The sequence below is a fragment of the Oncorhynchus masou genome, chromosome 1 (assembly GCF_036934945.1).
Source record: "Oncorhynchus masou masou isolate Uvic2021 chromosome 1, UVic_Omas_1.1, whole genome shotgun sequence".
NCBI classification, from domain to species: Eukaryota; Metazoa; Chordata; class Actinopteri; order Salmoniformes; family Salmonidae; genus Oncorhynchus; species Oncorhynchus masou.
In genome coordinates, this window is record NC_088212.1 from 56,840,642 (window position 1) to 56,864,192 (window position 23,551).

At 41.5% G+C, this 23,551-nt stretch overlaps 1 protein-coding gene across 1 annotated transcript in view; it reads left to right on the top strand.

Moving 5' to 3' along the window:
• Positions 1-21,567, top strand: part of LOC135546561 (CD151 antigen-like) — a 59,661-nt gene extending 38,094 nt beyond the window's left edge. The window contains exons 4-8 of the mRNA XM_064975091.1: positions 15,583-15,657; positions 16,553-16,657; positions 17,010-17,168; positions 19,624-19,710; positions 19,843-21,567. Coding sequence (XP_064831163.1) covers positions 15,583-15,657; positions 16,553-16,657; positions 17,010-17,168; positions 19,624-19,710; positions 19,843-19,902 — 486 coding nt within the window. The 3' untranslated portion in view covers positions 19,903-21,567. The remainder of the gene's footprint in view (positions 1-15,582; positions 15,658-16,552; positions 16,658-17,009; positions 17,169-19,623; positions 19,711-19,842) is intronic.
• Positions 21,568-23,551: the final 1,984 nt, after the last annotated feature.

Genomic DNA, 23,551 nt, shown 5'->3' on the forward strand with positions numbered 1-23,551 from the left:
TAATAATAAAATTGTCCGATTGTCTATTCAGATAGCAGCCGATAAGACAGCTAACGGTTAGCAGGCCGCAGATGGGCGTTCAGGTAACGTCGCGATGGAGGAGCCAGCCGGATAACTCCTTCGGGTAGATAATGCCGGCAGTCCAGTTGTGAAGGCCCGGTGGGGCTCCGCGTAGGCAGTAAAACGGGTCCGGATATGTGATTTTAGCCCAGGAGTGATTGATGGAACTCTTCAGCTGCCTAGCTCCGGAATAATTGATGTTTTCTCCGGAATCGACGAAAGCCGATAGTCACACGGATAGCAGCTAGCTAGCTGTGAGATCCAGGTATGAATGTCCAGAGTTAGCGGTTGAAATCCAGGGACATGGAGAGAAAAATTGGTCCGGTATGTTCCGTTCCGAGCCGCTGCTGCGCTGCGCCATACAAAACTGGCGATAGATTTTCAAGCTAAAGGATAGCTGATGACCACAAACCGTGGTTAGCTGAATACTAACGATTTGCCAGTAAAGAAGCGAACTAGCTTCTGAACTAGCTTCTGGCTAGCTTCTGGCTAGCTCCTGGCTAGCTTCTGGCTAGTTTCTGGCTAGCTTCTTGGAGTTTCTGGCTAGCTTCTTGGAGGATTACAGATTTGAGGTAAATAATACTTTTTTATAAATATAAATTGGTGAGGCGGGTTGCAGGAGTTTTGAAGATGAGTTTATGGAAAATTAAAAAATGTATGTGAAAAAAGTTGTAAATATATATATATATGGGACACGACAAGACGAGGACAAAAGATGTCTGAACTGCTATGCCATCTTGGAGCAAAACAAATAAAAATACAGTACCTTCGTAGGCTAAAATATTTGTGAAATAAGCTACTGCTCATTAGGCTTGGGCGGTGCCCAGATTTTCATATCGTCATACCATCCTTCTCTCATCCTGTGATTTATAGTATTACCGGCATTGCACACAAAGTGGCGGAAAATGCAAGAATAGCCAATTGTGGCTCTATTATCAGAATGTGAACAAAATTTGCACTAACTAATAGCGAAATCACATAGACGCTATTAGCTAATCCACCTCATAAAGTCATGCAAGCATAGCTAGTAGCTCCCGGATGTCATTTGTGGTGAGTGGGAAAATGTACAAATGAAATTGAAAGATGATAAAGTGAACTGCAAATGATAAAGCTTTTCTGAAGGAAGAGCAGCATGTGTACTCAGAGCAGAGGAGAGAATAATGGAGGAGGAATTAAATGCTAGTAGGAAGCACAGGGAAAGAATGACAGCTTGTGCAGATAACTCATCCAGCTCATGGGTGCCGCACAACATACTCCGCAGTCTCCCTTTGTGCTATTTACAAACAAACACGTGACTGGCTCAACTGTTCCGGAGAACTATGGTAAGCTTCATAATATCAAATAATGTGACCGGTCAAATGAAGAACGCAATCTGCTTTATCTCCTAATGTATTGCACAAATTGACTTCAGGTAATAACTTTAAAGTAGCTACAAATATTAAAATGTACTGAAAAATTTCCAATAAATCGTTTTAACAAACTATCCCGTGGCTTTTTTCAAATACCCCTATATACAGTACATGCGGTATACTGCCCAAGCCAACACCTTCATAACTTTAACTTGTATTAAAGCTTTTATGATGGGTCAGTAGGATAAATGGGGATAGGTTATTGGACATTTGGTTTTCATGCTTGCTTTCATTATTAGTCCCCTGGCTTCCTTTTACGTTTTTAGGCAATTCAAATCACTTTTGGGGAGAAAGCCATGCATAAACCGATGAAACATAGCCTTCGGTCATATTCATAAAGCCTATCGAATGTTAGAGAGAAGGGAATATAGGCTATGTGGGTTTTTTTACGACTAAATGCAAGATAGTTAAGGAGTGTCTGTTATAATAAAAATGAATAGGTTTAGGCTATAGCCTAAAATCCATGCAGCCAACAGAAGGAGAGAGAAACAATATATTCTCCGCTCTGTCTGGCCTACATTCCTCTCTTGCATTTTGTATCACATATTTCTTGAAATAGGCTATATCAAGTAGGAATAGGCAAAATTACTCAGAATGACACTTGTGTGCTGCCCTGCTGTGCACTACAATACTCCGTTATTTACTGCAGGGCGTCAGTCAAGTTCAAATAGGTCAAAGCATCGTCTGTCATATCACGATGTCGTCACCATCGACGATGATTGACAGCTTATTCATTTGCCTATGCTATCGTAATATTGCTCAACCCTAGTGTCTGTGTGTTTCTTCAACACCATTGTGGCCACATCAACAAGCATTGATCAGTGTACTTACTCAGCATTCAAGATCAGAGCCACTTTGAGAAAAGACAAAGACCAACTCCACTTAACACCAAAGATCAGCGGTGAGCCAGGAGAATTGGGTCAAGGTTTCCCTGATTTTTATCTCCCCGTCTGTCTAATGCTAAAGGAACTTGGCGGTGAATGCAGACTTGCCCATGCCCTACCTCTGATGTGTCTGCTCAAATCAGATAGGAGATAAAACTCTAATCTAACTCTGGCCTCCTGTACTCCCTGTTTACCCATGACTGCGTGGCCATGCACGCCTCCAACTCAATCATCAAGTTTGCAGACGACACAACGGTAGTGGGCTTGATTACCAACAGTGACTAGACAACCTACAGGGAGGAGGTGAGGGCACTCGGAGTGTGAGTGAGAGGTTGTTTCCCTGACACCAATGTCAACAAAACAAAGGAGATTATTCTGGAGGTGTACACATCACAGACAAACTGAAATGGTCCACCCACACAGACAGTGTGGTGAAGAAGGCAGAGACCCGAGGACAGTCAAACGGTCACTCAAACCAGTTCCCGAGAATAGCCTGTGGACAAACAAACCCGAACAGGCCCGTGCTGGTTTGGATTTGAGAGACCCGTTCAGATCCGAAAGTAGAAAGAGAGCAAGAAAGAAACCTCCAACTGGGCGCTGCCAGCAGAATCAAGAAACGGTATTGGGCAAATTATCCACAGTTACGTGTCCTTAAAAACTGCCTGTAACAAATTCCCAAAAAACTATTTGTTGTGTTTTGATATGTAGCATATTCAAAACTTTATAGCCTGATTTATTGTTTTTTTACTTTCCTAAAACAATAATTATCCACCTCACGGTTCAGCTGAGATTTGAGCACTGAATGCATACACCATTGTATGCATGGTGTCCACTGGCCTAGTCATCCACTGTATGATATTTATATTATAAAAGTAAATATAAAGAAAGAGAAGCTTAGGCCTATAGCCCTAGGGGCCGAGAGAAAGATAGAGATATGCCTGCAGCATGTTCCTGACAACGACATGGATTTCTTTATCCTGCTGTTACACGTGAGTGTACAAAACATTAAGGACACCTGCTTTTTTTTCTGGTTAAAGTTTCACTGTCACATTAACGGTTTAAAATCACATTACACAATTTCACAAATAGTTTAATCTTTACTCATTCATTTTATACAATAATTAGATGCAAGGCTCAGAACGGAGGCTCCTGTATAAACAGAATGAATGTAATGTGGCTGTATTGTCTTTCCTGAGGTCACAATCATAAAAATGGACCGGTCGTAGCTGGATTCTCCACCGACCGTTTACGCCTTCTCCAAAACATGGACATTGTTCAGTTTTCAAGTTCTGTGATGTAGAATAAGTTTCTTTGTTCTACTGTGAACCCTCTATCTCTATACTGCATGAGGGAGAGAGACTCCTCCAGGAATTTACAACTTGAGATAAGAGCCTGGGTTGGTGCTTGCTATATCCAAAGAGGGCCACGTCATGACAAAGGGGAGGAGACAGGTTAAAGAACGATTTTTAAGCCTTAAGACAATTGAGACATGGATTGTGTATGAGGGTGAATGGGCAAGATGAAAAATTGAAGTGCCTTTGGATGGGGAATGGTAGTAGGTGCCAGATTCACCAGTTGGTGTCAAGAACTGCAAAGCTGCTGGGTTTATCACGCTCAGCAGTTCCTTGTGCGTATCAAGAATGGTTCACCACCCAAAGGACGTTCAGCCAACTTGATGTCTGTAGGAAGCATTAGAGTCAACATGGGCCAGCTTTCGACAGCTTGTAGAGTTCATGTACCAACGAATTGAAGCTGTTCTGAGGGGAGCGGGGTTCCTAATGTTTGGTATACTCAGTGTATATGCATACAGAAGGAGGCTAATTTGTGAATTGTCGGTCAGAATATTTTTATAAAGATGAGAATTATATTGTTAGATTATATGCCTAGGCATCCACTATATGGTATTAATATTACAAAAATAAATATAAAGGAAGAGAAGTTTAGGCCTAGAGACCGAGAGAAAGGTGGAGATATGCTGGAGGCATGTTCCTGACAGCGACATGGATTTCTTTATCCTTGTCAAATAAGCTACTTCTGCTATACAGATATACAGTGCATTCGGAAAGTATTCAGACCCCTTGACCTTTTCCACATTTTTTTTTTAACAGACTTATTCTAAAATGGATTAAAATGTTAGTTTTTTTGCTCATCACACTACCTCATAATGGCAAAGCAAAATCTTTATTTTTTTGTGCAAATGTAATAAAATAAGCTCACATTTACATAAGTATTCAGACACTTTACTCAGTGCTTTGTTGAAGCACCTTTTGTCTTAGATTAGAGCCTTGAATCTTCTTGGGTATGACGCTACAAGCTTGGCACACCTGTATTTGGGGAGTTTCTCACATTCTTCTCTGCAGATCCTCTCAAGCTCTGTCAGATTGGATGGGGAGCGTCGCTGGACAGCTATTTTCAGGTCTCTCCAGAGATGTTAGATCGGGTTCAAGTCCAGGCTCTGGCTGTGCCACTCAAGGACATTCAGAGACTTGTACCGAAGCCACTCCTGCGTTGTCTTGACCGTGTGCTTAGGGTCATTTTCCTGTTGGAAGGTGAATCTTTGCCCCAGTCTGAGGTCCTGAGCGCTATGGAGCAGATTTTCATGAAGGATCTCTCTACTTTGCTCCGTTCATCTTTCTCTTTATCTTGACTAGTCGATCCTGGCTGTCTCCCGGTCCGTGCCGCTGAAAAACCTCCCATGCTGCCACCACAATGCTTCACTGTAGGAATGGTGGAAGGTTCATTCCAGACGTGACGCTTGGCATTCAGGCCAAAGATTTCAATCTTGGTTTCATCAGATCTTGTTTCTCATGGTCTGGGAGTCCTTTAGGTGCCTTTTGGCAAACTCCAAGCGGGCTGTCATGTGCCTCTTTTACTGAGGAGTGGCTTCCGTTTAGCCACTACCATAAAGGCCTGATCGGTGGAGTGCTGCAGAGATGGTTGAGATTCTGAGAGAACTCTGGATCTCTGTCAGTGTAACATAACAAAATGTGGAAAAAACGGGTCTGAATACTTTTCGAATGCACTGTATATGCATACAGAAGGAGGCTATTTCTTCAATTTTCTATCAAAATATTTTATTAAGATGAGCATTATATTAAAGGAGTAACTCTGGTAGGCATAAAACATTATTTCTCAAGTTCAACTGTTGGAGTGCTGGTTCACACTGCCTTCATAGGCCTGCAGTAATAATAGCCTTATCACACCAAACCACAAAAGTTTCTTACTTTTGATATTACCCTAATTAAGGCAAATTGTTGTTTATAGGGAAAATAAGAACAGGTTTTTATATTTCAGCATTAAATCGTCTTTAATTTCGCCATCTTTGATTTTTCCTTTTCATTACAGTGGGAACTTAGAGGTCGACCGATTAATCAGAATGGCCGAATTAATTAGGGCCGATTTTCAAGTTTTCATAACAATTCGTGAAAAAAGCACTGTTGCTGCACCAATGTGTACCTAACCATAAATAGCAATGCCTTTCTTTAAAATCAATATACAAGTATATATTTTTAAACCTGCATATTTAGTTAATATTGCCTGCTAACATGAATGTATTTTAACTAGTGAAATTGTGTCACTTCTCATGCGTTCTGTACATGCAGAGTCGGGGTATATGCAGCAGTTTGGGCTGCCTGGCTCGTTGTGAACTGTGTGAAGACCCTTTCTTCCTCACAAAGACCGTAATTAATTTGCCAGAATTATGAGATAACATTGAAGGTTGTGCAATGTAACTACAATTTTTTGAATTAGGGATGCCACCCGTTAGATAAAATACGGAAGGGTTCCATATTCCACTGAAAGTATAAACGTTTTGTTTTCGATATGATAGTTTCCAGATTTGACCATGTTAGTGACCTAAGGCTCATATTTCTGGGTGTTATTATACTATAAGTCTATGATTTGATATTTGATAGTCTGACTGAGCGGTGGTAGGCAGCAGCAGGCTCGTAAGCATTCATTCAAAAAGCACTTTCCTGCATTTGCCTGCAGCTTTTCACTGTGCTTCAAGCATTGCGCTGTTTATGACTTCAAGCCTATCAACTCCCGAGATTAGGCTGGCCTATAAGAACATCCAATAGTCAAAGGTCTATGAAATACAAATGGTATACAGAGAAATCGTCCTATAATTCCTATAATTACTACAACCTAAAACTTCTTACCTGGGAATATTGAAGACTCATTTTCAAAGGATCCACCAGCTTTCATATGTTCTCATGTTCTGAGCAAGGAACTTAAACGTTAGCTTTTTTACATGGCACTTTTACTTTCTTCTCCAACACTTTTTTTGTGCATTATTTTAACCAAATTTAACATGTTTCATTATTTATTTGAGACTAAATTGATTTTATTGATGTATTATATTAAGTTAAAATAAGTGTTCATTCAGTATTCTTGTAATTGTCATTATTACAAATATATATGTATATATATCGTCCGATTTAAATCTGTATCGGCTTTTTTGGTCCTCCAATAATCGGTATCGGTGTTGAAAAATCATAATTGGTTGACCTCTAAACATAATTTGGCCTAAGGAAATGGCTCAAGAATGAAATAAAACAATTGTTGCATATTTAAAGATCTGGCCTATATTGCAGCAATAAAACAAAGGCGAGTGCCTTCAGGCCTACCCCACAAATAACAGCAATAGGCTTATTATATTTATTTTACAACAGGCCTACTTTTAATGTATCTTTTTCTAAATACAGAGCACAAAATTAAAAAGACAGTTCAAACTTAATTTAGCCATCGGAAATGTCTCGACAAAAATAAAACAAATCACGTTTTGCATATTTAAAGAACTGCTTCAGATTCTTGAATAGGCCTACAATAATAATAGTAATAATAATAATGATATCGCATAATAATGACAAAACAAATGTCAATAAATACAAAAATAAATAAAAGTTATAAAATTGCAATTAAGATGAATAGCGAGTTGCACACAGTTTATTTGGCCGCACGTTCTTCTCATCTTTTTCCACTACAACATTAAAACTTGTCCCTTACAGGGGACACTCATTACATTTACATTTACGTCATTTAGCAGACGCTCTTATCCAGAGCGACTTACAAATTGGTGAATTCACCTTCTGACATCCAGTGGAACAGCCACTTTACAATAGTGCATCTAAATCATTAAGGGGGAGGGGGGTGAGAAGGATTACTTATCCTATCCTAGGTATTCCTTGAAGAGGTGGGGTTTCAGGTGTCTCCGGAAGGTGGTGATTGACTCCGCTGTCCTGGCGTCGTGAGGGAGTTTGTTCCACCATTGGGGGCCAGAGCAGCGAACAGTTTTGACTGGGCTGAGCGGGAGCTGTACTTCCTCAGTGGTAGGGAGGCGAGCAGGCCAGAGGTGGATGAACGCAGTGCCCTTGCTTGGGTGTAGGGCCTGATCAGAGCCTGGAGGTACTGCGGTGCCGTTCCCCTCACAGCTCCGTAGGCAAGCACCATGGTCTTGTAGCGGATGCGAGCTTCAACTGGAAGCCAGTGGAGAGAGCGGAGGAGCGGGGTGACGTGAGAGAACTTGGGAAGGTTGAACACCAGACGGGCTGCGGCGTTCTGGATGAGTTGTAGGGTTTAATGGCACAGGCAGGGAGCCCAGCCAACAGCGAGTTGCAGTAATCCAGACGGGAGATGACAAGTGCCTGGATTAGGACCTGCGCCGCTTCCTGTGTGAGGCAGGGTCGTACTCTGCGGATGTTGTAGAGCATGAACCTACAGGAACGGGCCACCGCCATGATGTTGGTTGAGAACGACAGGGTGTTGTCCAGGATCACGCCAAGGTTCTTAGCGCTCTGGGAGGAGGACACAATGGAGTTGTCAACCGTGATGGCGAGATCATGGAACGGGCAGTCCTTCCCCGGGAGGAAGAGCAGCTCCGTCTTGCCGAGGTTCAGCTTGAGGTGGTGATCCGTCATCCACACTGATATGTCTGCCAGACATGCAGAGATGCGATTCGCCACCTGGTCATCAGAAGGGGGAAAGGAGAAGATTAATTGTGTGTCGTCTGCATAGCAATGATAGGAGAGACCATGTGAGGTTATGACAGAGCCAAGTGACTTGGTGTATAGTGAGAATAGGAGAGGGCCTAGAACAGAGCCCTGGGGGACACCAGTGGTGAGAGCGCGTGGCGAGGAGACAGATTCTCGGCACGCCACCTGGTAGGAGCGACCTGTCAGGTAGGACGCAATCCAAGCGTGGGCCGCGCCGGAGATGCCCAACTCGGAGAGGGTGGAGAGGAGGATCTGATGGTTCACAGTATCGAAGGCAGCCGATAGGTCTAGAAGGATGAGAGCAGAGGAGAGAGAGTTAGCTTTAGCAGTGCGGAGCGCCTCCGTGATACAGAGAAGAGCAATCTCAGTTGAATGACTAGTCTTGAAACCTGACTGATTTGGATCAAGAAGGTCATTCTGAGAGAGATAGCGGGAGAGCTGGCCAAGGACGGCACGTTCAAGAGTTTTGGAGAGAAAAGAAAGAAGGGATACTGGTCTGTAGTTGTTGACATCGGAGGGATCGAGTGTAGGTTTTTTCAGAAGGGGTGCAACTCTCGCTCTCTTGAAGACGGAAGGGACCAGCCAGCGGTCAGGGATGAGTTGATGAGCGAGGTGAGGTAAGGGAGAAGGTCTCCGGAAATGGTCTGGAGAAGAGAGGAGGGGATAGGGTCAAGCGGGCAGGTTGTTGGGCGGCCGGCCGTCACAAGAAGCGAGATTTCATCTGGAGAGAGAGGGGAGAAAGAGGTCAGAGCACAGGGTAGGGCAGTGTGAGCAGAACCAGCGGTGTCGTTTGACTTAGCAAATGAGGATCGGATGTCGTCGACCTTCTTTTCAAAATGGTTGACGAAGTCATCTGCAGAGAGGGAGGAGGGGGGAGGGGGAGGAGGATTCAGGAGGGAGGAGAAGGTGGCAAAGAGCTTCCTAGGGTTAGAGGCAGATGCTTGGAATTTAGAGTGGTAGAAAGTGGCTTTAGCAGCAGAGACAGAGGAGGAAAATGTAGAGAGGAGGGAGTGAAAGGATGCCAGGTCCGCAGGGAGGCATTTTCCTCCATTTCCGCTCGGCTGCCCGGAGCTCTGTTCTGTGAGCTCGCAATGAGTCATCGAGCCACGGAGCGGGAGGGGAGGACCGAGCCGGCCTGGAGGATAGGGGACATAGAGAGTCAAAGGATGCAGAAAGGGAAGAGAGGAGGGTTGAGGAGGCAGAATCAGGAGATAGGTTGGAGAAGGTATGAGCAGAGGGAAGAGATGATAGGATGGAAGAGGAGAGAGTAGCGGGGGAGAGAGAGCGAAGGTTGGGACGGCGCGATACCATCCGAGTAGGGGCAGTGTGGGAAGTGTTGGATGAGAGCGAGAGGGAAAAGGATACAAGGTAGTGGTCGGAGACTTGGAGGGGAGTTGCAATGAGGTTAGTGGAAGAACAGCATCTAGTAAAGATGAGGTCGAGCGTATTGCCTGCCTTGTGAGTAGGGGGAAGGTGAGAGGGTGAGGTCAAAAGAGGAGAGGAGTGGAAAGAAGGAGGCAGAGAGGAATGAGTCAAAGGTAGACGTGGGGAGGTTAAAGTCGCCCAGGACTGTGAGAGGTGAGCCGTCCTCAGGAAAGGAGCTTATCAAGGCATCAAGCTCATTGATGAACTCTCCGAGGGAACCTGGAGGGCGATAAATGATAAGGATGTTAAGCTTGAAAGGGCTGGTAACTGTGACAGCATGGAATTCAAAGGAGGCGATAGTCCGATGGGTAAGGGGAGAGAGAGAGAATGACCACTTGGGAGAGATGAGGATCCCGGTGCCACCACCCCGCTGACCAGAAGCTCTCGGGGTGTGCGAGAACACGTGGGCGGACGAAGAGAGAGCAGTAGGAGTAGCAGTGTTATCTGTGGTGATCCATGTTTCCGTCAGTGCCAAGAAGTCGAGGGACTGGAGGGAGGCATAGGCTGAGATGAACTCTGCCTTGTTGGCCGCAGATCGGCAGTTCCAGAGGCTACCGGAGACCTGGAACTCCACGTGGGTCGTGCGCGCTGGGACCACCAGATCAGGGTGGCCGCGGCCACGCGGTGTGGAGCGTTTGTATGGTCTGTGCAGAGAGGAGAGAACAGGGATAGATAGACACATAGTTGACAGGCTACAGAAGAGGCTACGCTAATGCAAAGGAGATTGGAATGACAAGTGGACTACACGTCTCGAATGTTCAGAAAGTTAAGCTTACGTAGCAAGAATCTTATTGACTAAAATGATTGAAATGATACAGTACTGCTGGAGTAGGCTAGCTGGCAGTGGCTGCGTTGTTGACTTTGTAGGCTAGCTGGTAGTGGCTGCGATGTTGACACTACACTAATCAAGTCGTTCCGTCGAGTGTAATAGTTTCTACAGTGCTGCTATTTGGGGGCTAGCTGGCTAGCTAGCAGGTTGATTGCGTTACGTACCTTAAAATAACGACAATAGCTGGCTAGCTAACCTAGAAAATCGCTCTAGGCTACACAATTGTCTTAGATACAAAGACGGCTATGTAGCTAGCTAGCTACGATCAAACAAATCAAACCGTTGTACTGTAATAGTTTCTACAGTGCTGCTATTCGGGGGCTAGCTGGCTAGCTACGTTAAAAGAACGACAATAGCTGGCCAGCTAACCTAGAAAATCGCTCTAGACTACACAATTGTCTTAGATACAAAGACGGCTATGTAGCTGGCTAGCTACGATCAAACAAATCAAACCGTTGTACTGTAATGAAGTGAAATGAAAATGTGATACTACCTGTGGAGCGACGCGGAATGTTGACCGGGTAGTTGAAGTTCAATTCGGTAGAGGTTGGCTAGCTGTTGGCTAGCTAGCTAGCAGCATCTCCTACGTTAAGGACGACAAATAGCTGGCTAGCTAACCTCGGTAAAATAAGATAATCACTCTAAGTCTACACACTCTAAACTACACAATTATCTTGGATACGAAGACAGCGAAGACAACTATGTAGCTAGCTGACACTACGCTAATCGAGTCGTTCAGTTGAGTGTAATAGTTTCTACAGTGCTGGTGGACAGTGGATGTTAGCTAGCTGCTTAGCTAGCTGCTGGGCAGATACGTTAGGACGTTAGGACGACGAAATACGATAATTATGCAATTATCTTTGATACAAAGACGGCTATGTAGCTAGCTAAGAAGAAATTGCTAAGATTAGACAAATCAAACCGTTGTACTATAATGAAATGTAATGAAAAGTTATACTACCTGCGGACCGAAGTGTAGATGGGACCGCTCGCTCCAACCCGGAACCGGAAAATGCTCCACTTGTCGGCTTCTTTTCACTAAACTCTTTCTCATCTATCTTTTGTTTTACTTCAGTGAAAAAGGCATCCATCTTCACAATCAATAGTAGCCTAGGCCAAGGCTGCTTTCACTTGCGCCCTCTCTCTACTCAGCAGCAGGCGCACGTGAGGTGAGCAGCTGGAACCAGTTTCAGCTGGACATAAGCTATACGTTTTATTGACCTACAGTTGGCTGACATAACAAGCTCGCACAGTTCTCATCACCTCACACATTAAATGAACAGAGAACGTGTCCAACCGGGTCCAGTCGGTCAATACATTTGAATTGCACATACCTGAGAGACGTTGCAATTATATCAGACCCGACCCAAGTCTGAAACAAAAGTCCGAATTTAGGACCCGGACCCGCTCGGCTCCTGGGTCGAATCATGGAATTATGTGTCTGTTGGACCCGTGAAGACCTCTATGACCTCAAGCTAATACCAAAAATGTTCATACTTTAGCAATGATAACTTTTTTGCAAATTACAAGTAGCCGTATAGGCCTGTAAAAAAAACATTGTACAAAGAAGATCACCAAATCCATGATTTTAGTTTTTATTCAAAGTATACAGATGCACAACAATAGGTCATCAAACCTCCACCAACCACAACTCAACATCCTAGTATTTCTGACTAGGAAATGTTCTGTGCTAGCAGTAACATTAGACTTCCCGTCCTATTTATGTTGTGCATTGTGGCAGTCATTCTCCTGACCTTGGCATAGGTTCGGTTATCAGCCCGAGGCTTCTTCTTGGCATCCCCTGGTCTGATGTTAGCTGGATCTTTGGAGGTCTGTGGTGTAGATGTAGTTATTTTGTCTTAAATGCATATGCCCTTTGACTTCTGGACCAAAAGAAAACATATTTGGTGAAATATTAATTGAATCAAGGAACCTCAATACCTTCCTTAAGATAAGTTTCCATTGTTATTTTGCCTTGAGTGAGAAATAGTTTTGTTGTATAGAGTTCTGATTACATTCAGAACTCCATTCAAAACTCCATTCAGAACTCCAGGTTCGGGAGACATTTTGTGTTCTGCGTGACTGATCTGTTGTGGTTATAATTCAACAGCAATGAGGATACAAGGCCAAACATTTAGCAGTTGCATAGCCAACATGGAAATGTGATTCTGGGATAAATAAAAAACAGATTCAACATTGAATCCCCTCTACAGTACTACAGAGATCACCTCTATACACATCAACACTTGCCATTCATGGGTTGCATGTTTGTCTGAATAAATGTTCTGTTAAAAATTAATGAACGTTCTATTCAATGCAGATATTTCAAAAAGAGGAAAATAATTTCGTATGAGAACCCTTTGTCATCATTGTGATGTCACCAGATTGTCTGTAGATGCAGTTTTTAAATTTTTATTTAACTTTTATTTAACCAGGAAAAGCCCGTTGAGACCCCGTCTCTTTTTCAAGGGAGACCTGGCCAAGAAGGCAGCAACAATCAATACATTACAAAATTAAAACATATAACAACATGATTCAGCCTAAAAAAAAGCATTTACACTCCTCTGAAACAGTCGCCCATCAATATTTGAAATTCATTCTTAACATATCTAGATGAAGCTTGGATTGTAGATTTATTCCATGTGTCTGGTGCACAAGAGAAGAAGGCAGTCTTGCCTAATACTGTGAATGTCCTGGGGACTTTAATTAGTATAACTTTAACTAGCTAACGTTACCATTGCTAGCTATTTTTGACAAACTTTGCCATCTCTCTAAAGAACATTTGACCATATCATAATGATGGCAAAGTTGTTTCCTATTAATTATTTACCTACTTTAGCAAAGTCATCATATTTTCAGGCCAACCGCGACATTCAAACGAGGCTACAAAGAAAACGAATGGGACTGTCGCGACTGTGTTGACTTTAAAATCTGGGGTGTGAACTACGTTTCTATTCAAGCGTTGATCGACATGGTAATGGTTCTATAGTATTGGAGAAAAGTTGAAAAAAACTGACCCTCCGTTACATCGTGACGTGTCATGCTGTAACATACAGCATGCATAAAGCAACTATTTCTGTCTTACAATCTCTCCACCAGGTGTAGCACTTGTCTCATCGTTTAAAAACAAGAAATGGACAGTTACGGGGTAAGTGGGGATAGATACCTAGTCATGTTTTGCGTCATCACTGTAAACGATCGAGACTATCAAAAGACAGTGTTTACTTCTGAAGATCACTTTAGCGCCGCCCTAAAAACCCGATTCAAGTTCGACACAAACCTTCAAATAGGTATGTAATGACACTTTATATAAACTTTTTATAGTGTTTTATTTTAACTTTAGAGGCGATAAGGTGATAAGTTGGACGGATCGCGTGAAAAAATGTAGTTTTCCCATACATCTCCTCTCCTTCTCACTATCACGCATTAGTTTCGCTTCCCCACCCGCCATTTTTAAAAAGACCCGAAGGAGCTCATTGCCTTCTTGAATCATGCAGAAACAGGCAGCATGAAGGTCTCGGCGTGAATTCTGTTGGAAAGGGGATAAATTATGCCTTACAATGGTATTGAAATTACAGTTGATCTGGAAGTATTATGTTTTTGGGGCGCTAAAATAAGGTCAATTGTACGGACCAAGGCGATGTACAAAAGTGAGTGAGTTTACGTTACAATGCATGGGCCGAAATTGACATATGAAGTTATAATTTGTCAACATAATACTCCACATAGCCAATTCATGTGGGAAAAGTAGTCTAGCAAAGTAGGGCTAGTAGGGCTAGCTACATTTAACTGTTGAATGGGACTTTTGATACACACATTGTGAAAAACTCAGCAGTGTTGCAGTGCTTGACGCAAACTGGTGCATCTGGCACCTACTACCATACCCCGTTCAAAGGCACTTAAATCTTTTGTCCTTGGTTAAACTTTTTTTCCATCCTCTCCGTAGCTAATGGCATCCATGCTTGTTGGCCTTGACCTGGGGTGTAAAGACATCATGTCAACTTGAAAGCATTTTATTCTCTAATCCTTGCCACTTTATTATGGCCATTTTAGAGCTATTTGAATGAACAATACTTAAATATTGTACCTTTTTTTAAGGGGCATGTCTTGGGAACAAATACACGTCCATGCAGGCAAAGGACTGTTCTCACACACTCCTTTACGTAGTGCACTTCCAACCCAATAACAGATGTTTCCCATGATTCTAACCATAGCTTGGACCCAGAGGGGTTGTGATAACTTTATGCCTTTTTCATATCTGATTTAGGATATTCTCCTTACCAACTTCTTAGCTAACCCTTATCATCAAAGAGGAAACTGTTTCTGGGCCAGTTGGTAAAGGGATAATTTGGGATTTTGGCAATGAAGATGAACTCGTGCATACAATTTTTACAGTATGTCTCTGCATCCAGTATGAATGAAGCTAATTAGTTTCGGGAGCCAATGCTAGCTAGCGTTAAAGCAATGACTGGAAGTCTAAGCTGTTACCATCCATTGATTTCCAGTCATTGCGCTATAAATGTTAGCATTGACATCCAGTCATTGTGCTATAAATGTTAGCATTGACATCCAGTCATTGTGCTAAGGCTAGTTAGCAGTTACGCTAATGCTAGTTAGTAACTTCAAACTGCACACAGAGACATAATTGTATCCACGAGTTCATCTGGCTTTGGCTCTTCATTGCCAAAATCCTGAAGGATCCCTTTAAGGGCAGCATACTGTTTGTACAGCTCCATTGACATCTCACCACATAATCAATATGGTATAAATTAAAACTATGATTGGTAAACATTCTTAGTCTATTTTTCTCAAAATAACAAAATAACAACAGTGACCCCACAACCACCAATCGACTGCTCTGATACATTTAACTCCAGCTCATCTAAATTGGATTTGCCTGTTTTAACTGTGAAGTCCATAGACCGAGGGCCAGGGTATATCCATTTCAACCTAATCCCCTACCTTTCATTGTCTCCCCACAGTACTTTGTCTTGCTGCTGTGTATCTTCCTGCTGGAGATCCTCGCCGGTGTCCTGGCCTACATCTATTACCAACAGGTAATGAATGACTTGATTCACCACCTGATTCCATCGCCAGTAACACTCTATACCCAGAGCCTGACCAGAGACAGAAGAGTGTATGTTTGTAAAAAAAACTGAAACTACAACAAGGGAAGGTTCATGGATAATGTCCCAGTCTCTCTGTTGCTTTTCTCTCTCTCTCTCCTGCTCTGCTTTCCCATGCCTGCCACCTCTTGTTGTAGCATTTCTGGAGTGTGATGATATCACTAAGATGTGATTCCCACTACTATCCTTGTTACTACTATATACCCCTGCTGTGTAGATGTTCGACCTGCAGGAATGTTATCTTACCAGCTTGGTGTGTGTCATTTCAACTCTCTCTGTGTAATTGTCTCCTCATGTTCCTTTGGCCTTTCACCCTGTTTTCATCTCACTGCTGCAGTGTTTCCCACGCTGTCAACAGGTCAAATAAAAACCTATTCTATTTCTCTACACCCTCCCTCCCCTGTTCATTTATTCCCTTTATCTCTCCTTAACATTCTGACTTGGCTCTACATTCTGTGGTTGTCATAGAAACTGCGAACCAGCTAGATGTACGCCTATGCTCTTACCCGAGTACCTAAGTATTGCGCTACGGTTATAAATGAATGAAAATGTACTTCCTCTTACCTTTATGTATATAATTTCTTCTTTCCTCAAGAGGAGTTCTTTCTATAATTACAGTTTTAGCTATTCTTGACCTTTTTGATACAGTGGATCATTCTATTAAATCAACAATGAGATACATTACATTCCTTCAAGTGTTATTCTACTGACAGATGATTCAGTCTTCGGTTTCTATAGTCTGCTGGGAACTGTGTTGTAGTCTGACCAATGTCATGTTTACGGTGTCTGTTCTCTCAAATCCTCTGTGTCGTGTTTTCCTCTGCAGCTCAATGAGGAGCTGAAACAGAACCTGCGGGAGACCATGGTGCAGAAGTACAGGCAGCCAGAGCAGGAGCATGTCACCAAAGCAGTGGACAAGCTGCAGCACGAGGTAAGACAAGACAACATAAGCAGACTTGAAGAGTTTGATTAGGGGTTTTTGGAAATATTAATGTGGGAATTTGTGGATTTTTCTCCCATATGAATTAATAATCAACTTGTTTATGTTTACGTTCATTGTATCTACTGTTATTTACACTGGCACAGTTATGTGTTTTCATTATGCATGGTTACAGTATGTTATAGCCATACATGTAACTCGTCATTATGCAACTTATTTGAAAGATGTTTTGTATACGGATTTGGTTCATGAACTGAATATCATTCAGCTCGTCTTCTGAAACAACTGCAAGGCATTTCAACCTGTTATGAAATGGCCTCTCCTCCTCTCTCTTTTCCGCCAGTTTAAGTGCTGTGGCAGCAACAGCTCATCGGACTGGGGCGAGAGCGTGTGGATCCGCACCAGTGAGGCAGATGGCAGGCTGGTGCCGGATAGCTGCTGTAAAACCCAGACTCTAAACTGCGGCCGCAGGGACCACCCATCAAACATCTACAAGGTGGAGGTGAGTGTCAGATACAGAGAGCAGCCAGTGTTGTTGAGTGTTAGTGTGCATGCAATGCTTAGTGCAAATTCTGCTTGAGTTCAGGTTTGTGTATCCAGATCATAGCTGTGGGAAGTAGTTTGAGGGTGGGTGTGCTGCAATTTATTTTGTCAAAAGTCAAAGTATAAATAATTTCTTATTCGTTATATTAAGCAAACCAAACGGCACAATTTTCTAGTTTTTTATTTATTTACGGATTGACACGAGAACACTTCAACACTTAGACAATAATTTACTAACAAAGCATTTGTGTTTAGTGAGTCCGCCAGATCAGAGGCAGTACAGATGACCAGGGATGTTCTCTTGATAAGTGCGTGAATTGGACCATTTTCGTGACCTGCTAAGTATTCGAAATGTAACGAGTACTTTTGGGTGTCAGGGAAAATGTATGGAGTAAAAAGGTCATTACTATTTATATTTTGACAACTAAAGAAAATAAAATACAGATACCCCAAAACACTTCGCAAGTAGTACTTTAAAGTATTTTTACTGAAGTACTTTACAGCACTGTAATCTGATAATACATGTGGAATATAAAAATACTTGCCCGATATGTTTTCCAGTTTCTTGAAATACTTTGCAAATGCAATTTATTTATATTTGTAAACTGAAATGGGTTATTCATTCTTTTTACATTTTAGTAGATACTCTCATCCAGAACAACTTACAGTAGTGAGTGCATACATTTTCATACTTTTATGTACTGGTCACCCGTGGGAACCCACAATCCTACTGTTGCAATCGCCATGCTCTACCAACTGAGCCACATCATCACAAACCCCTTGATGTCTCAATGTGCTCATTTACTATATTGTGCATTGTTCTTCTTCATGGTGATTTTTATTTTACCTTTATGGAAAGTATACAGGTACACACCTAGATGACCAGCCTATGTACAATAGAGTAATGTATATTTACATTAACCTCTAGCGTCGAGCAATCCCGTATCCGGGAGCGTAATCATAGCCTCAAGCTCATTAGCATAATGCAACGTTAACTATTCATGAAAATCGCAAATGAAATGAAATAAATATATTGGCTCACAAGCTTAGCCTTTTGTTAACAACACTGTTATCTCAGATTTTCAAAATATGCTTTTCAACCATAGCTACACAAGCATTTGTGTACGAGTATTGATAGCTAGCATAGCATTAAGCCTAGCATTCAGCAGGCAACATTTTCACAAAAACAAGAAAAGCATTCAAATAAAATCATTTACCTTTGAAGAACTTTGGATGTTTTCAATGAGGAGACTTCAGTTAGATAGCAAATGTTCAGTTTTTCCAAAAATATTATTTGTGTAGGAGAAATTGCTCCGTTTTGTTCATCACGTTTGGCTAAGAAAAAAAAACGAAAATTCAGTCATTACAACGCCAAACCTTTTTCCAAATTAACTCCATTATATCGACAGAAATATGGCAAACGTTGTTTAGAATCAATCCTCAAGGTGTTTTTCACATATCTATTCGATGATAAATCATTCGTGGCAGTTGCCTTTCGCCTACAAATACGTCACAATGCTGCAGACACCTTGGGGAAACGACAGAAAGTGTAGGCTCATTCCTGGCGCATTCACAGCCATATAAGGAGACATTGGAACACAGCGCCTTCAGAATCTGGGCCATTTCCTGTTTGAAATTTCATCTTGGTTTCGTCTGTAGCATAAGTTCTGTGGCACTCACAGATAATATCTTTGCAGTTTTGGAAACGTCAGAGTGTTTTCTTTCCAAAGCTGTCAATTATATTCATAGTCGTAGCATCTTTTCGTGACAAAATATCTTGTTTAAAACGGGAACGTTTTTTTTTAATCCAAAAATTAAAAGAGCGCCCCCTATATCGAAGAAGTTAAGTGGTTTGTAAGGATGGTAAATTAATGCTGCACAAAATGTGGTTGTTTTCCATGTTATTTGAAGAAAGAAAGAAAAATATTTTATTTGATGTCTTTGGCCATAACTTTGCACCTTTTGATGTAAAGGACAGGGTTTTGTTCTTTATGGATTCCATTATAATGGCAATTGCAGGGAAAGGGACAGGGCAACAATTATTACAATTCCAACTATTGAATCCTGCAAGATACTGTTCTTAATTATACAACTACCTTTTTTGACAAAGCGGAGATGCTGAAAATGTTTTTTTCCCACGCTTCAGACGTCTATATCGGTCCACTAATACTAATAAAGGCCCAGTGCACTACTTTAGTAAAACATAATATATATAAAACATATATATATATTAATAATACAAATATATATATATTTGTATTATTAATATATATTTTTAAATCTGATTTTTCAGGTTGGTGCTGCATCCCCCTCAGCTCCCCTACTTCACACAGCTATGATCAAAATTGAAAGTCATCTTGAAAGTCTCTCTCTCACTCACACACAATGTGGTCCTATCTTTCCTCTCTCTCCAGGGGGGTTGTATCACTAAACTGGAGAACTTCATTTTGGACCACCTGAAGATCATTGGAGCGGTGGGCGTGGGCATCGCCTGTGTACAGGTGAGCAAAAATAAGCCATTTCACTGTTTACAGCACAAAGATAACCCAAGGTGGCCACCATAAACATGCTTGCCCTGGTCTCTCGAAATTCAGGGGTAATGGTAGAAGTCTCTTTCTCTCTCCCTCTCTCAGATTGTGGGGATGGTGTTTACTTGCTGTCTATATCGGAGTTTGAAGGCAGAGCCGTACTGAGAGTAGAACACGAAGAGAAGGAATGGGGAGGGGTCTAGTCTCTGCCACCCAGTGTCATCATATCCCAGCGACCCCGTTTAGTCATGGGGTCTACCACTGTGCCATGCAAACAGAAGAGGACGATATGTGTAAGGGTCTAGGATGCACTTATGATAGTGTTTCTCAATCTATTCCATGGGGGGACCATTTTGGTTCTAGCCTAGCACTAACTCCTCTGATTCAACAGGGGTTGTATTGGGCTAGAATTCCTAGGGGGTCCCAACTTGGAATGGATAATCAGATTATTTTCAAGACATTACATGCCATCTGATCTACAATGCTCTATATTTTGGTAGTCTGCAACAACAGAGCAGTTGGTATATACTAGTGTGATGTAAAGATCAGTGGACCAAAATGGCCTGTGCATCAGAACAGCTTGTCATAACATTGTAATAATCATGACTGTGGCTTAATGTGCAAGATCTGACCTCTGGGGCCGATTACCACGGCAACACATTTTCTTTATACATCAAGTAGCTTATTATACATTTACACACGTCTTTTACTCGGTTTCTCTCTCAACTTTTTAATTGTTGGTTTATTTAAAAAAATATATGTATTTATCTTTTAATACAAGGGATTTCTCCACTTATGCCAAAGTTGTCGTCAACACTGACTTTCTGTAAAATCGTATCAAACGGACTACTCCTGCAAGCCTTTTTCATGTATACTGAACAAAAATATAAATGCAATAATTTCAAACATTTTTCTGAGTTACAGTTATCGATTTCACATAACTGGGCAGGTGGGTGGCCCTGGGAAGGCATAGGCCCACCCACTTGTGAGCCAGGCCCAGCCAATCAGAATGAGTTTTTCCCCACAAAAGGTTTTTTATTACAGACAGAAATACTCCAACACCCCTCCCCCTCAGACGATCCCACAGGTGAAGAAGTCAGATGCGGAGGTCCTCGGCTGGTGTGGTTACACGTGGTCTGTGGTTGTGAGGCCTGTAGGACGTACTGCCATATTTTCTAAAACACTGTTGGCGGAGGCTTATGAAAGAGAAATTAACATTAAATGATCTGGCAACAGCTCTTGTGGACATTCCTGCAGTCAGCATGCCAATTGTACGCTCCCTCAAAACTTGAGACAACTGTGACATTGTGTTATGTGACAAAACGGCACACTTTAGCCTTCTATTGTCCTCAGCACAAGGTGCACCTGTGTAATGATCATGCTGTTTAATCAGCTTCTTGATATGCCACACCTGTCAGGTGGATGTATTATCTTGGCAAAGGAGAAATGCTCACAAACTGGGATGTAAACAAATTTGTGCACAAGATTTGAGAGAAAGAAACTTTTTGTGCATATGGAAATTTTCTGGGATCTTTTATTTCAGCTCATGAAACATGGGACCAACACATTACATGTTGCGTTTATATTTTTGTTTAATATATATTCTGATTGTGTGCCTTTTTGTAGATTTCTTTTTTAAATGACGTTTTGCTTTTATTCAAAGCATAAATGTTATTTTATTGCGTATTTAACAGAACAGTAGGATGACTAGATTATATGTAAAAATGTGCCCCAAAGACGCAAAAAAACTAATCAAACTGCTGTATTGCTGTATCAGTGTTCTACTATACATGGAGGTATTTAGCTGAAATAAACACAATTTAACCTGTTTTACTATGTTTTCTGGTAAATTCACAAGGTGTAGGCAGCTCTGGTAAAAAAAGTCAAAAAGTTAAAGTTATATATATACATACATACACACACACACACACACACACACACACACACACACATACATACATACATACAGTGGGGAGAACAAGTTTTTGATACACTGCTGATTTTGCAGGTTTTCCTACTTACAAAGCATGTAGAGGTCTGTAATTTTTATCATAGGTACACTTCAACTGTGAGTGACGGAATCTAAAACAAAAATCCAGAAAATCACATTGTATGATTTTTAAGTAATTAATTTGCATTTTCTTGCATGACATAAGTATTTGATACATCAGAAAAGCAGAACTTAATATTTGGTACAGAAACCTGTGTTTGCAATTACAGAGATCATACATTTCCTGTAGTTCTTGACCAGGTTTGCACAGGATTTTGGCCCACTCCTCCATACAGACCTTCTCCAGATCCTTCAGGTTTCAGGGCTGTCGCCAGGCAATACAGACTTTCAGCTCCCTCCAAAGATTTTCTATTGGGTTCAGGTCTGGAGACTGGCTAGGCCACTCCAGGACCTTGAGATACTTCTTATGGAGCCACTCCTTAGTTGCCCTGGGTGTGTGTTTTGGGTCGTTGTCATGCTGGAAGACCCAGCCACGATGGTCTTACTGATGCTCTTACTGAGGGAGCATTTTTGTGTGATTTTGTTGTCAGCACATTCAACTATGTAAAGAAATAAGTATTTAATAAGAATATTTAATTAATTCAGATCTAGGATGTGTTATTTTAGTGTTCTCTTTATTTTTTGTGTGTGTGGATATATATATATATATATATATATATATTTATATATTAGGTAGGAGCTACCGAATGTCATTTTAGGGGAGTTTGGACATTGACAAGCCAATGTGAATGAGAGACATTGTGCAAATAAACAGTACTGACTCTGGAGCAATGGCAGCTGTACAGATAACCCATCCAAAGGGCTTTGACTTCTCAAACACAGCAGAAAGCCAACACTATGATGCCCCATCACCTTATTAATTCAGTTAAACTTAGGGGTCACGTTATCTAAGTGGCAGAGTTCTTCATTCTTCAATTCATTTTTATGCAGAAAAAAAAGATACAACTCATAAGAATGATCTTGCTTCGTTTTGTAAACGCATATCTAAAAATGCTCATTGTAATTTCTGCTCAGCATCAGACTAATTTTGTGCTTCACTTGCAGTTCTATACTTGGATGAGAATTGACGAAGGGGCATTCTATCAGCAGACAGCGCGTTGACTGCGCTCTCAGTCTAGCCAGCCTACCTTTCTCTGGTAAAATGCAAGATTAACTTTGGAAATAGCTGGCTACATTATTTATATGATAAACAAAAATATGCAAAAAATACCTTGCTTTTTTATTGTAAGCTCATGTAGCCTACTTGTGTGGCTGCCAGCCAAATAGCGTTGCACTTCTGTTGTAATCTGATGAATATTAAGCTCATTTCTGCCAAATGTGCTGCACTAATGTATTTTCTGTGAAGGAAAACTATAGTTGCACATCTCTGATCACTTTATTGATCAGAGCAGTAAATACACAGCTGGACTCACCTGCTCCCGCTTTCTCCAGTTGTGATACTTACGAACAGTCGTGACTGACTCAACTGTTCCGGGGAACTATGGTAAACTTCATAATGTGACCAGTGAATTGAAGGACGCAATCTGCTTTATCTTCTAAAATATTGCACAAATTGACTGCATGTATTTACTTAAAAGGTAGCTACAAATATTACATGTATAATTTATTTTGTTAAAAAAAATGTTTTGACGGTATTGAATAACCATCCAGTGGCGATTTCCAAATACCCCTGTATACAGTATACAGCCTAGTAGCCTAGTATGCAATGTTACAATGATGTTACAATGATAAGTTGACAGAAAATATATTTATTAGTCTATTTTTATAAAAACAATATTGGGGGGAGCATACCCCCAGAACCCC